A 15,602-nucleotide genomic window follows, 5' to 3' on the forward strand; every position below is an offset into this window, starting at 1 on the left:
AACAACTGTCAGGAATAGTTAGGTAATAAAATATCTTCTTCAAAACAAATACTTTGTTACTGGTTATGTTTAAATTAGTACATTTAAGAGAATTGAAAAAGGGGCTAAACAAACTATAAATTTACAATTGGAGTCATAGAGATTTACAGCATGGAAAGAGGTTCTTCGACACAACTTATGCATGCTACCCAGTTTTCCTAATTGGTCCATATACCTCCATACTTATCCTATACTATCCATGTACCTGTCCATATCTTGCTTAAATGACAAAATTGTACTCACCTCCACCACTGTTAGCCTGTTCCAGAGACTCACCACCCTCTATGTGAAAAGACTGCCCCTCTGAACCCTTTTGTATCTCTCCCGTCTCATCTTAACCTTTGCCTTCTAGTTTTAAAATCCCCTACCACGGGGAAAAGATTTTGGCTCTCTACCTTATCTCTGCCTCTCATGATTTTATAGGCCTGTATAAGGTCAACTGTCAGTCTTCTATGTTCCAGGGGAAAAAAGTCCCAGCCTTTTGAGCATCTCCTTGTAACTCAAACCTTCCAATCCAGGCAGCATCCTAGTAAATCTTTTCTGCACTCTTTCTATTTTAATAAAATCACTTCTATAGTAGGGTGACTAGAACTGCATGCAAATGTGGCTTTACCAATGTATTCTACAGCTGCATCAAGACATTCCAACTCGAATACTCTGAGCGAAGAAAGCAAGCACGCTGAAAGCCGTCTTCACCATCCTGTCTAACTGTGACTCCACTTTCAAGAATCTATGAACCTATACCCCTAGATCTCTTTGTTCTATAATACTTCCCAGGGCCCTACCATTGACTGTAAGTCACCCCCTGGTTAGACCTACCCACCTTGCATTTATTTAAATTAAACTCCATCTGCTGTTCCTCAGGCCACTAGCCCAGTTGATCAAGATCTTGCTGTATAGCTAGGTAACCACATTCGCTGTCCACTATCAACATAAAATTTGTGTCATCTACAAACTTGCTGACTATACCTCCTAAATTCTCATCCAAGTAATTTATATAACAGGGAGTTGTATCAGTCTATAGTGGTGTTAATTAAGTTAAAGAAAAAACATTTTAAAAGAAAAGCAAAACCACATCTTTGGGGTGGAATACCTGTAGCAGTGAAGTCTATGTAATAAATTAAGTTTGACAAATAGTTTGATTTCATGTCAAAGTATTTGAGATTCTCCAAGTGAAATGATTCTCAGCTTGAACAGTTTAACTACAGCTGATCAAAAATACCAGAAAACACCAGAAAGTACCCATTAAGTGTCAATTGCTTGGCAGTGTAGGCAATCCAGCATCCTTGTAAGAAAATAATCTTACACCTTCACTGGAGACTCATGCACTCAGCTTTTTTATCCCCCTTCCTGTGCAAATAATGCAACGCTGGCGTAGTCACTGTTGAACTATACCAAGTCTGTGAAAAGACCTGCATTTCTACCACATCTTTCATAACCTCAGGGGCTTCACTCAAGCAATTTATGGTTAATAAAAAGTATTTTTAAAAGGTGACATTCCCCACTATTGTGAAAAATTCTGCAGCTAAGGAGCAAGCAAAAAACAATAGTAATGTTGTTTGAATGATAAATATTGGCCAGAACACCAAGGGCATTCCACTGTTCTTCAGATTTAAAGGTAATATTGGCCATCTATAAATGAAAAATTAGATCAGTTTTATGGCCAATGCAGAGTACAATAGCTTTGTACATCAGAAATAGCTTCCAAAAATACTGTATTTAAAGCATTAGAATTAGTGTAGTGACCTGGTCATTTTCTGAAATAATCCTTCAAAGTTGATGCAATATTAACTGTCAATTAAAGTTAACTAAATAGCTCAGAAATTATGTGTATAGACTGACAAATTTGTCGTACTTAACATAGCATTCTATAATAGTACCCCTGTGTATAAAGATGCTTAGTACAGATAAGTACAGAAAGGTGGGAAGGAATCAACAGGAATCAACCATCGCATCCTTAGGACAGGAGCACAAGGAATTGAAAAAGAAATAACAATTGTACATGTGGTAATATCAGGTCCACATTCTTCGAAGTGAACATGAACATTGTTAAGCATAACTGTACACAAAGAATGGTAAGAGAAAAAATGAAAACAAAGAGCTGGAGAAACTTAGCAGGTCTGACAGTGTCATCGAGTTCCAAAAAGTGATATTAGACTTGAAATGTTCACCTGTATCTCTCACCATAGATGCTGACAGGCACTTTCTATCTTCATTTCAGATATCCAACATCCAAAGTACTAGGCATATCTTCTGAAACCCTAAAGATTCAGGCTCCAGTTCTACATGATTGGAATGACAAAGCTCCTTACACACGTGCTCAGCAACTATTCTTGGAATAAATGTACAGTTAACCCTTTACTTCATACTATAGACCCAACTTGCTGCTGCACTAAGGCCAAGGTTTCACATAAGAAATTACTCCAAGTTTTGTGAAGGGCTTTTTGTTTTGGGAAGAGTGCAGTGTTTTACCTTTCAGGGTTGCCTGAAGAGTGTCTGTAAACAGTGACACATGATGGCTATCAGTGTGAGTTTTCTCTTCCGTAGGGACTGCTCCTTTCAGATGGATATTTACCAGGGTAACATTCATTGTTCCAACCTGCAGAAACAAACAAACATAACAGAATGGGACAGTTACTGGAAGCATGTGAATATGTTCAACCGGGGTTGGAAACTCCCTCTCAATGGCTGGGAGAAAACAAACTCTGAAAATGAGTCACCTTTATAAAACGTTTCTGCACAAAGAGATTACAGTCAGACAAAAAAAAAGTCACTAATTCACAAATTCATACACGACCACAAAAATAACTTTTCGGAGACTCTTATTTTCTCTTCTCTGAAAACTTTTAATTCAAGTGTTCAAACGGTATTACTCTTGCTTAATCTGAAATAATGTGAGTTCACATGCTACTCCTGAAATGTGAGCAAAATCTCCAGGCTGATCATGCAATGCTCCCTTCCATGCTGCACCCAAGTATCAGAGAGGCTGCCTTTCAGTCGAGACATTGACCCCAAAACTCACTTTGTCCTCTCAAACTGAAGTAAAAGGTGTTAAGGTACCATGACAAGAATTGAATTGCTGCAAGTGTTCTTGATAATGTTCATCTCTCATCCAACACGATTGTCAAAAAGAAAATTGTCGTTTGTGGGATCTGTGCACAGACCATCTTTGCTACAATAAAAGAGATTACACTTTTAAAACTGTTTCATTAGTTGCAAAGCTCCTTGTGATGTCCTGAGGTTGTGGGATGTGGTATATAAAGGTTTGTAGTCACAGCCTAAAACAGCTATGAGTTTCATTGATGCATTTCTCAGGCAATATAAGACAGACATTTTGGATGCTATTAATTTCTCCTTCCACGTCAGTTTCCCTCACTTCATCACCACCTTGCACCACTCCCGTCTCTCCCCTCTCCAACAAAATGGAACAATTGTCGCTTTAAGGCCATTCCAGTTGTCTCATGCAAGTGACTACTCCATGTGAACAGACTGGGTCAGCAAACTGAGGGCAGATTGAAATCTAAGAGTTTACTTCTTCCACTGTGGGACATAGGCCCAAAGTAGTTTTACATTTACTAATGTGGACCTGCTTTACTACAAAGCATTTACTAATTATACCAAAGTAAGTATGATTGGATACAATTTTCATTTTGTAAAAATGCCTGCCAAGAACAGCAACAGTTTGAGTTCTGTGTTAGGTTTGTATGGCATTAAAGACTTCTAGCACCTTGAGTAGATTTAGCATTTTCTTTCCATACTAACAGTAAAGAAGAAGTGCTGTCGAAGGTACAAAACAGATTTAAGAGAATGACATTGGAACAGAAATACAAGTCTCAGGGCAGATGGTGTTGTAGTGTAATTTCACTGAATTAGTAATCCAGAGTCCCACACTAATACCCTGAAACCACTGGTTCAAAACCCACCCAGGCAGTTGCTAGGATTTAAATGGAGAGAATGAAAACTGAAATTAAAAGTTAGTTTCAGTAATGGTGGCCACAAATTTATCATGGATTACTGCAAAAATTATCTAGTCCTCTAACATCCTTTAGGGAAGAAAATCTGCCATCCTTACTTGGTCTGGCCTACATGTGACTCCAGATCCACAATAATATGGCACATTCTTAACTGGGCACTGAAATAGCCTAGATTTAAGAACAACTAGGGATAAGCAAAAATATTGAGCTTGCCAGCAATTCCTAGATCCCATGAAAGGATTAAAAAAGACAAAACAATTTGGATTATATTCTCCAGGGATGAGAACACTATTGGATGACCTAGCAGAGGTTTTAAAATTAGGTACAGGATTTGGCATAAAAATGTGGTGAAACAGTTTGTCTGGGGACTGTAAATATAAGACAGTTACTAACAATCCATTTTGAAATTTATGAGAATTTCTTTTTACCAATATGAATCATGGAGGTGAACATTGGAAATCTATTCCCAGGAATGATTTGGAGATGCCGGTGTTTGACTGGGGTGTACAAAGTTAAAAATCACACAACACCAGGTTATAGTCCAACAGGTTTAATTGGAAGCACACTAACTTTCATCAGGTGACAATTACCTGATGAAGGAGCGTAGCTCCGAAAGCTAGTGTGCTTCCAATTAAACCTGTTGGACTATAACCTGGTGTTGTGTGAGTTTTAACTTTAATCCCAGGAAGATGGAGAAGTACATGAGGAAGAAAGAAAGGGAATGATGTACTGACTGGATGAGATAGCTTGTGGGGGGTTAAAGCACTGGCTGGAAAACATCACATTCCACAACCATTTTATTTGAATTTCTAAGCATGTATCGATCAAAAAGAAAATGTTTCAAAGCTTTAAACATTGGCATAGGCCAATAGTGTCATTCCTCTATTAGAAGTATAAAAGTAAAGGCATAACTCCCATTCATACTGGATTACTCCTCCCTGTTTCCTTTACTGATTTACAATGGACTTATGATAATTTTTCTCTCATTTCATGGAAAGTGAATGAGATAATATCTCCTATAACCCAGGCTTGCTCTTATATTGTTATTATAGCCACTTCTCAATTAATTAATACGTAGATAGACATCTTTTTTATTAGCAAGCTCACTATATAGCTATTGTATATTGTACATTAAGAAAGTAAGACATAGAAACGAGAATAAGTTGTCTGGCCATTTGGCCTGCACCACCACTCAACAGGAATGGGTTTTTCCCCGAAACGTGATTTTCCTGCTCCTCGGATGCTGCCTGACCTGCTGTGCTTTTCCAGCACCATTCTAATCTTGACTCTAATCTCCAGCATCTGCAGTACCCACTTCCTCCAGGATTGTTTGCAAATCATGATATCTTCTTCCCTTTGGAAATGGTGTGAAGTATTGGAAGGATTTACAAGCTGGTTGTGTGCATTCCTTCTGTGTCATCCTGAAAATTCTCCCTTTATAGCCACTCTCTGTCTTCTATTAGTTAACTGATCCTCTGTCCATGCTAATAAACCACTGTCAACACCATGAGCTTTTGTTAAGTAGCCTTGGTCTAAATGTTACTGTTTAAAAATAAAGGGTTGCCCAAAAACGACAGAGATGTCCCTCGCACAGTCGGTTATGAGTCTTTGGAACTCTTTCTTAAAAGGAGAAAGAGAGGACTGCAGATGCTGGAGATCAGAGTCAGAGAGAGTGGTGCTGGAAAACCACAGCAGGCCAGGCAGTACCTGAGGAACAGGAGAATCGACGTTTCGAGTATAAGTTCTTCATCAAGAGTCCTGCTCCTCGGATGCTGCCTAACCAGCTGTGGCTTTTCCAGCGCCACAATCTTTGACTCTTCCTTAAAAGGCAGTGCAAGTAAAGTCTTTGAATACTTTAATGGCATTGGAGGCAGTTCAGAGACAGTTCACAATGTTGATCCCAAAACTGGAGGATTTTATTATGAGGAGCTGTATAGGTTGGGTTTGTACTCATTAGAGCTTAGAGAATGACAGGGGACTTTTGGGGGTTTGACAAGGTAGATGTGGAGAGGTTGTTTGTCCATGACGAAAAGTCTAGGACCAGAGTATGTAATGTCAGAATAAGAAGTCACCCATTTAAGACAGAGTTGAAGAGACTGTTTTCTTTTAGGGTTGTGGATCTGTGAAATTCTTTACTGTAGAGGGTATCAAATCTGGATTGTTAAGCATATTCAAGGCTAAAATGGACAGATTTCCAATCATTAAGGGAATCGAGAATTAAAGGGATAAAAACAGAAAAGTGAAATTCAAGATTATCAGATCAACCATAATCTCATTGAATAGTGGAACATACTCAATGGTCTACTTCTGCTCCTATATCTAATTGTCTTATGGGCTCCTAGTTCTAGATTCTCACAAGAGAAAACATACTTTCCATAGTCACCTTGTCAAGAGCATTCATGATTTTATACGTTTCAATCAAATTGCCTCTTGTTCCTCTGAGATACAAGTACCAAGTTACTCCCTGCCTGAGCTCCCTGTCAACCTGCTCATGTGCAACGGTTTGACTTTGCTCACATTTATGCAAGAAACCAACATAATTGTTTTAAGAATACCACAGAGGCAAGGCTGTGGAAGGGGCAGAAAAAGGTCATTCACCTTGAAACATGCAACGTAAGGCTTGGAGACACAGGGTTTCCCATTTCCATTGGTGTGTGCGTTCTCCAGAAGAAAGGCAGTTTTCAGTTCGACTCCAGCACTGCTGTCCCAAAGATAACCCGCATACTCTCCACTCTGTAGAAAAGCAACATTTGGAAAATGAGATATTCACATGTCTCATCAGAGGTTGGTGTAATCTAGTTTTTGCTCTTTTGCAATCTGAACTTGCTGACTACTGTGAGGGTGTCAACTTCAGAGTGGAGAATGAGTGAAAGTCTGAAAATAAATTGCAATTACTCAACTTCTTTCAAGATTTATAGACATCCAAGAATGTTTTACAATGATTAATAACCTTTTTGAGTGCCATTAGACACTTATGATATAGGAAATATAGCAGCTAATTTGCACATTATGTAAATAACGTAATGTTACATAGTCTGCTTCAGTGATGATAGTTACATGGCCTGTTTCAGTGATGATAGCTGAAGGATAAACAATGGCCAGAGCACTGAAAGAACTCCTCTGCCGTTTTTTTCAAGAAAATTGGCACAGAATCTTTTTGCATCAGACTAAGAGGGCAGAGATACCGCTGTTTGTTGACATTTGATGTGGAAAAGTAAGAAAAGATGCTTCACAGATAAATACAATCCTGCTTTTCACTCTAACTTGACATTTATAGCACTCACTGGATAGTGACCAGGAATGGAACAGAATGTTTTGGTTCTCTCAAATGTCATTGTCCCTTTTATCGTCAATTCCAAGATCAGTTAACTCAGCATCAGTCAGGGATTGGTTCAGTGTGTATTAGTAAAAAAGTTGATTTACCCTCTTGGTTTTGACATGTTGCAAACGTGGTGTATCATGGTGACAGCATTATAACACACATTGCAGAACCATGAAACATCATTAACTGTTATGGACCAAGTCAGACCTCTCAAAATATTTTAAGGAGGCCTAGACCCTACCTTATACTTAGTTTAAACGCAGACATGAAGTGGGTGTGATGCAGCTGGACAAACCACTCGGCTTTAAGCAAAACAGAATTTATTTAAACACTACAGTTGAAACACAAATGAAAGAAAATGGAATTTAGAATAACTTATCTATTGGAAAGCTTAACTGACCAGATACAGCAACTCAACTAATTAACTGTTCCAATGTAGTGACATCTTATAAACATACCCCTTAGCAAAAAGGTAAATACAAACACAGCTTCTTACAGGCAGGATAAAACAACATCCAGAGAGAGATTTCAGAAGGAAGTCAGAGGAATTCTTTACTGAAGCTTGCAACTCTCCTGGACTCTCACATCTAGTGACTGCTACAGCTACAAAAAAAAACCTGATCTGGGAGGACTGACCACTTCTCTTTTATTGCTAAATTAAATTGCTTGGCACCTCTTTTTAAAAAATGGACAAAATAACCTTTTTTAAAGTGACAGCATCATCATAACTGCAACTTCCAATCTTGTGACCACAGGGCAACAGTCGTTGTGAACAGAGCATGGAACACCATCACCTTCAAGTTCCCTCAGTCAAACACTATTGTGGCCTGGATATATATCACATATACAGAGGAACCTCAAATAGCCAAATGTTGATTATCCGAATTTCAGATTATATGAACAATCGCAAAGTCCCAACACTTGGCTAAACTGTGTTATCCGAACATTCAATTATCCGAACAAAATACTCCCCACCCGTCTCATTCGGATAATCGAGGTTCCTCTGTATTTAAAAAAAACAGATAGCAATGACAGAGTAGGCAGCATCCGGGGCCTGTCCATTCAGTTTGTTATTGCTTTATCTTTATTTTCTCATTCTTCTTCTCTCTTCTAGGCTTTTATTTTAAGTGTTTTGTTAAAAAAAGTACCTTGGAGCTACAGTGACATCATCAGTACAGCAGGGACGGTCAGTGGGCTGGAGGCCCAGACCAGGGGCGGTCAGTGGGCTGGAGGTCCAGACCAGGAACGGTCAGTGGGCTGGAGGCCCAGAGAGGAGTGGGCTGGTAAGTGTGCCCAGAGTGAGGACAGATGTTGGATTTGGGACTGGTGCAGGTGGTCAGCGGCTCGAGAGCCTGGTCCGACCATGTGTGAAAGGCCCCTGCATTGACCTACCTCAGGCCCTTTATAGAAAGGCTCTAATGTTTACCTTTTTAACTTTAGTTCTTATTTTCCTAAATTATACTACAATTAACTGTAAGGTAATGTAATTTTAGTCTCTTTATCCGTCTATTTTGTACCTAGGTACTTTTACCTAAAATGGCGCCTTGCAGGACGACATTGTAAACCTTTCACTGTTCTCCCTAATACACACTGCTCTCCTCTACACACTGAGTACATGTGACAATAAACCTAATTCTACATTCTACACTCTGTTCTATTATCATTGATAGATTAAAATCCTGGACTCCCGTACAAACCGCATTATGGATGCATCTTTTCCACTTTGACTTTCTCAAGGGCAACTAGGAATGAACAGTAGATGGTGACCTTACCAGCACCTTTCTGAATTCTCTCCTGCTTGCTAATATCCTTCCTATAGAAGAGTAACTCGAACTGGACACAGTACTTCAGAAGAGGCCTCACCAATGTTCCATATAACCTGAGCATGATGTCCCAACTCTCATACTTAAAAGGTCTGAGCAATGAAGGCAAGTGTGCTAAATGCCTTCTTAACCATCCTGTCTACATGTGACACAAAATTCAAATTACGTACCTGAATCCCTAGGTTTCTCTGTTCTACAAGGGTCGAGAGTATGGTGCTGGAAAAGCACAGCAGGTCGGGCAGCATCCGAGAAGCAGGAAAATTGACATTTTGGGGTGGAGAGATAAATGGGAGGTGGGGCTGGGGGGGGGGGGTGGAAGAAGAGGGGGAAACGTAGCGGAGAGTGCAATAGGTGGAAGGAGGTGGGGGTAATGATGATAGGTGGGAAGGAAGATGGACAGGTCATGAGGGCGGTGCTAAGCTGAAAGGTTGGATCTGGGGTAAGGTGGAGGGAGGGGAAATGAGGAAACTGGTGAAATCCAAATTGATGCCATGGGGTTGGAGGGTCCCGATGCGAAAGATAAGGCTCTCTTCTTCCAGGCGTCAGATAGTAAGGGAGTGGCGATGGAAGCGGCCCAGGACCTGCATGTACTTGGCAGAGTGGGAAGGGGAGTTGAAGTATTTGGCCACGGGGTGGTGAGGTTGGGTGGTGTGGGTGTCCCAGAGATGTTCTCTGAAGCGCTCTGCGAATAGGCATCCTGTATCCCCAATGTAGAGGAGACAGCATTGGGAGCAACTGATACAATAAATGACATATGTGGAAGTGCAGGTGAACCTTTGATGTGGAAGGCTCCTTTGGGGCCTAGGATGGAGGTGAGGTGGGAGGTGTGGGCGCGGTGGCAGGGGAAGGTGCCAGGAGGGGAGGGTGGGTTGTTGGGGGGCGTGGACCTGATGAGGCAGTCGCAGAAGGAACAGTCTTTACGGAAAGCGGATGGGGTGGAGAGGGAAATACATCCCTGATGGTGGGGTCGGTTTGTATGTGGCAGAAACAGTGGAGGATGATGCAATGTATACAGAGGTTGGTGGGTGGAAGGTGAGGACTCGGGTGGGGGTGGGGGTGGGGGTGGGGGGGGGAGTAGTTCTGTCCTTCTTGCGATTGGAGGGTGGGGTGTGGGAAGTCGATGAGATATGCTGGAGGGAACCAACAACCACGTGGGAGGAGAAACTGCAGTTTTAAAGAAGGCAGCCATCTGATGTGTTCTACATTGGAACTGGCCCTCCTGGGAGCAGTTGCAGGGGAGGCGGAGGAATTGGGAATAAGGGATAGCAGTTTTACAGGAGGCAGGGTGTGAGGAGGTGTAATCCAGGTAGTTGTGGGAGTCAGTGGGTTTGTAGAAGATGTCAGTGTTTAGTCGGTCACCGTTGATGGAGATGGAGAGGTCCAGGAAAGGGAGGGAAGTGCGTGAGATGGTCCAGGTGAATTTAAGGTTGGGGTGGAATGTGTTGGCGAGGTTGATGAACTGTTCAATCTCCTCATGGGAGCACAAGGTGGCACCGATATACAATCATCAATGTAGCGGAGAAAAGGATGGGGAGTGATGCAAGTATAACTGTGGAAGATAGACTGTTCCATGTAGGAGGGGGGAGTTGGTGACAACTCAGCAGGGCTGGAGCTAAAAGCTAGGACCTGGTATAGGGCTGGAGTGGAGAATGGGGGTGGAGACTGTAACTGGAGGGGTGTGGTAGTGGGGGCGGGAATAGGGGTGATGTCATTTATCAAAGTGATGCTCACCCTGGGTTCGGGTGGAAGAGGGTGGAATTAGCAACAGTGGGATCCGCAGGGGGAGGGGTGTATTGGGGGTGTTCAGGTGAGTGGCATTAGTGGGGCAGAAGTGGCTGCTGCAGAAAAAGGGGTTGGAAATGTTATTCCGGTTGGGCCTTGCATTGGTCTCGGCAGCAGCAGATCTTGTAGCGGTCACAGCAGCGGGTGCCTGGTTGGCGGTCACAGCAGCGGGTGCCTGGCCAGCGGTCACAGCAGCAGGTGCCTGGCCAGCGGTCACAGAGAAGGCATGATCAGCTGTAGCTGCGGGCTGTCGAGCAGCGAGGGAGGAAATGATGTTATAGTTCCCCGCGGTGATGGTGGCTGGCACGGCATCATGGCTGATGGTGTCCGAGCAGTTCCTGAGGCTGGGGGATGCTTCTGGAATGGTCGAGGAATCCCGATTATTGAGGTGGGTACATCAAAGTTTGTTGTACTTACAGTTTTTGATGTTCGATATTGTGCAGAAAAAGCATTTGTTAGGTGTGTGAAATCTTTTGAGGATGTTATACAGCAGGGGTCCTTTGCAGTTCTGGGAGAGTGTTGCCCTCAGTTGAGGCAAGGCTGACTGTCGAGAGATAAGGTGGCAGCACATGGCTGCGAGTGTGGAGCGGAGGATCCTGAAGGAGAATAGTTTCTGGTGGTTTTGAATTTGTAATCTGTACTGGTTGGCCTATTCAGATCCAAATTATGCCGGTCTGAATGTAGTCCGGAGTCCCTGTGGGATCAGTTGGTTCCGTAGGCAGGTACTGAGGAAGGAGATGTGGCTGTGGTAGCAAGTCTGCTTCACGACGTGGCTGAAGATGTTCAGGGCAGAGGAGAGGACCTGGGGGCTGCAGTGGGACTACCCAAGGCCCTACTTTAATTGTATAAGTTCTGACCTTGTTTGTTTTACCAAAATGCAATACACCACATTTATCCAAATTTAACTCCATCTGCCACTCCTCAGCCCATTGACCCAATTGATCAAGATAACCTTCTTTAATGTCCACTCTCCCATCCATCTTGGTGTCATCCGCAAACTTACTAACCATGCCTTCTTTATTCTCATCCAAATAGTTTACATAAATAGCAAACAGAAGTGGATCCAGTACCAATCCCTTTGGAACATCATTGGTCGCAGGCCACCAGTGTGACAAACAACCCTCAAACACCATCCTCTGTCTCCTACCATCAAGCCAATTTTGTATCCAAATGGCAAGCTCACTCTGAATCCCATGGGACCGAACTTTACTAAATAGTCTACCATGTGGAACCTTGTCAAAAGCTTTACTAAGGTCCATGGAAACAATGTCTACTGCTCTGCCCCCATCAATCATTTTGGTTGCTTCCTCAAAAACTTAAACAAGTTTGAGACATGCAATATCCAAGCACAAAACCATGCTGACTGTCCCTAATCAGTCCGTGCCTCTCCAAATGCATATAAATCCTACCTTTCAGAATCACCTCCAACAATTTGCCTACCGCCAATGTCAGACTCTTAGGTCTATAGTTCCCAGGCTTTAAATAAAGGTGTAACATTAGCCACTCTCCAGCCTTCCGGCACCTCACCCATGGCTATGGATGATACAAATATGCCCCGCAAATTCTTCCCTAACTTCCCACAACATCCTGGGACACATTTGACCAGGTCCTGGAGATTTATCCACCTTCCATGTTTTCTACCACTTCCTATTCTGTAATGTAAACTGTTTCCAAAACATCAATATTTATTCCCCTGAGTTTTCTAGCCTTCATTTCCTTCTCCACCATAAAAACTAATGCGATATATTCATTTATAGAATCTCTCCCATTTCCTGAGATTCAACACAAAGATGAACTCGTTGATCTTTAAGGAGTCTATTCTCTCTCAAGTTGCTCTTTTGCTCTTAACGTACTTGGAGAATCTCTGGATTATCTTTGACCTTATCTGCTAAGGCTATCTCATATCCCCTTTTTGCCCATCTGATTTGTCGCTTAAGAATGACCTTACACTCTTTATATTCTTCAAGAGATTAATTTGCTCCCAGTTATCTAAAATATGATTCTTTCTTATTCTTGATTCATTATCTTTATTCATCCGATGTTCCCTACTTACCAGCCTTACCCTTCACTCTAACAGGAACATAATGCCACTGAACCCTCGTTAATACACTTTTGAAACCTTCCACTGACATCATCCTCTTACCTGTGAACAGCCTACTCAATCAACTTTTGAAAGTTCTTGTCTCATACCATTAACATTTGCTTTACTCCAGTTAAGAAATTTAACTTTTATGAAAGGCTTATCCTTTTCCATAACTATTTTAAACAAATAGAATTATGATCACTAGTCTCAATGGGTCAATGAGGTGCTGCACAAAAAGGTACCAGATAAGGCCTCAATTAATTATTATCTTCTTAAGGACATAAGGAATCAGCAAGAGGATATCGACGGGATGAGTGAGCAGGTAAACATGTGGAAGATGGAGTTTAAGGTAGGAAAGTGCGAGATCACTGCACTCCAGTAGGAAGAATCAAAAGACAGTCTGTTACTTGAATAGATTGACTCTAAAAGAGTGCAGGCAAAAGTGAGGACTGCAGATGCTGGAAATCAGAGTCTAGATTAAAGTGTTAAAAATCACACAACACCAGGTTATAGTCCAACAGGTTTAATTGGAAGCACACTAGCTTTCGGAGCGACGCTCCTTCATCAGGTGATTAAAGTGGTGCTGGAAAAGCACAGCAGGTCAGGCAGCATCCAAGGAGCAGGAAAATCAATGTTTCGGGCAAAAGCCCTTCATTTTGCCCCGAAACGTCGATTTTTCTGCTCCTCGGATGCTGCCTGACCTGATGTGCTTTTTCAGCACCACTCTAATCTAGACTCTAAAAGCATACACCACAGAGAGATCTGGGTAGTGTTGTACATGAAACACAAAACATTAGCATGCAGATACAGAAAGTAATGAACAGGGCAAATAGAATTTTGGACTTCATTGGTAGGGTGTTGGAGTTTAAAAACAGAAAGTCTTCATACAGCTAAACAGGTTGTTGGTGAGGCCACACCTGGAGTGCTGCATGTAGTTTGGTCCCTGTATTTAAACTGGTATTGGGGGCAGTTCAAAAGGGATTCACCATGCCGATTCATGGGAAGAAAGGGTTACCTTATCAAGAACTACTAAAACTGCCTTTTTTGCAAAGTTTGTAGCTCAGGTTGAGGTTTAGGGTGTAGGTTTGCTCGCTGAGCTGTAGGTTTGATATCCAGACGTTTCATTACCTGGCTAGGTAACATCATCAGTGGCGACCTCCAAGTGAAGTGAAGCTGTTGTCTCCTGCTTTCTATTTATATGTTTGTCCTAGATGGGGTTCCTGGGGTTTGTGGTGATGTCATTTCCTGTTCATTTTCCGAGGAGTTGATAGATGGTATCTAGATCTATGTGTTTGTTTATGGCGTTGTGGTTGGAATACCAGGCCTCTAGGAATTCTCTGGCATGTCTTTGCTTAGCCTGTCCCAGGATAGATGCGTTGTCCCTGTCGAAATGGTGGTTTTTTTCCTCCGTGTGTAGGGCTACGAGGGAGAGAGGGTCGTGTCTTTTTCCTCATTAAAGGTTAGAAGAAATGGGGCTGCTCTTGTTGAAACAGCCATGATTCTGACAGGCTTTTCTGGGTACAGGCAGATTGAGAAGATGCTTTCATTACTGGGAGAATTTCAAACTACGAGATATAGTTACAGAATAAGGGGACAAACATTTAAAAGTGAGATAAAAATAAATTTCTTCTCCCAGAGGTTAGTGACTGTCTGGAATTCTCTATCCCAGAGATTTGTGAAGGGTGAAAATGCTGAAGAGGAAGTAGATAGGTTTTTGAAATAGGAGGCTTGGGGCAGATCAGCTATGGCCTTGTGGAATAGCAAGACAGGTTTGAGGGGCCAAATGGTCTACTTGTCCTCTTATTTCTTACGTTCTTAAGATCTCCAGACACATTCCACAAATTTCTTTTTAAGAAAGCCTTCTTAAGGAGATGGTTCCACCAAAAGTTAAGTCCCACCTAAATTTGAAATTATTACCTCAGCACACTCATATTGTTCTCCTTATTTTGACATATTTCTGGTAACTGAAAACAATTACTAAGAATTATGATTCACAGGAAGTGAAAGCACAGAAATGTTCCCGGCTTGCGTTGCTACAAGCATTTTAAATTACAACAGCAACTGTCAAATAAAAGTTATCACCAGAGAGAACAAGCCTTGAATTATATCTCACTGCAGACTCCCTGCCCTGACCACTGAGATGGGGAAGCTATTCAAAACAACAGACCTCAGCACAGGAAGCAGCAAGAACTTATTACCGAGCAGAAAGTTGAAAAGAAGCTGTCATCTCAGATTGGACATAAACCAGGTAACCAAAGTGATGATGAAATGAGCCACTGGGCTTGTCTGTCCCTCACTCAACTTCCCTCCTCACATAGGAAAAAGAGGCATGATCACTTAACAACATAAACTTGTTTACAAAAGATCAGTGACTCAGCAAGAGTCTAAATCACACAGAGGAAGAGGTGGTCAAAAATCTAGTGGAAGTCAGGTGGACTGCTGGCAGGAAACATGCAGCAAAAACAATTTCAATGTTGAGCATATTTTCTCTTGCAGGGAGAAAAACAGAAGTCAGTTATTTTGCGGTTTCTTTGCCTGGACTTTACAAAAGTTGTCAATCTATTTAAAAAAAAACATTC

At 41.8% G+C, this 15,602-nt stretch overlaps 1 protein-coding gene across 7 annotated transcripts in view; it reads right to left on the minus strand.

Moving 5' to 3' along the window:
* The window catches only part of eepd1 (endonuclease/exonuclease/phosphatase family domain containing 1), a 153,417-nt gene that overhangs the window by 13,566 nt on the left and 124,249 nt on the right, over positions 1-15,602 (minus strand). For all 7 annotated transcript variants that reach the window (XM_043719188.2, XM_043719195.2, XM_043719187.2 and 4 more), the window contains 2 exons: positions 6,612-6,746; positions 2,512-2,638 (listed from right to left, as the gene is read on the minus strand). In XM_043719188.2, the coding sequence (XP_043575123.2) occupies positions 2,512-2,638; positions 6,612-6,746 (262 nt within the window). The remainder of the gene's footprint in view (positions 1-2,511; positions 2,639-6,611; positions 6,747-15,602) is intronic.

The sequence above is a fragment of the Chiloscyllium plagiosum genome, unplaced genomic scaffold (assembly GCF_037043375.1).
Source record: "Chiloscyllium plagiosum isolate Xiang-an unplaced genomic scaffold, Cpla_swu_hap1 HiC_scaffold_34, whole genome shotgun sequence".
Classification (NCBI taxonomy): domain Eukaryota; kingdom Metazoa; phylum Chordata; class Chondrichthyes; order Orectolobiformes; family Hemiscylliidae; genus Chiloscyllium; species Chiloscyllium plagiosum.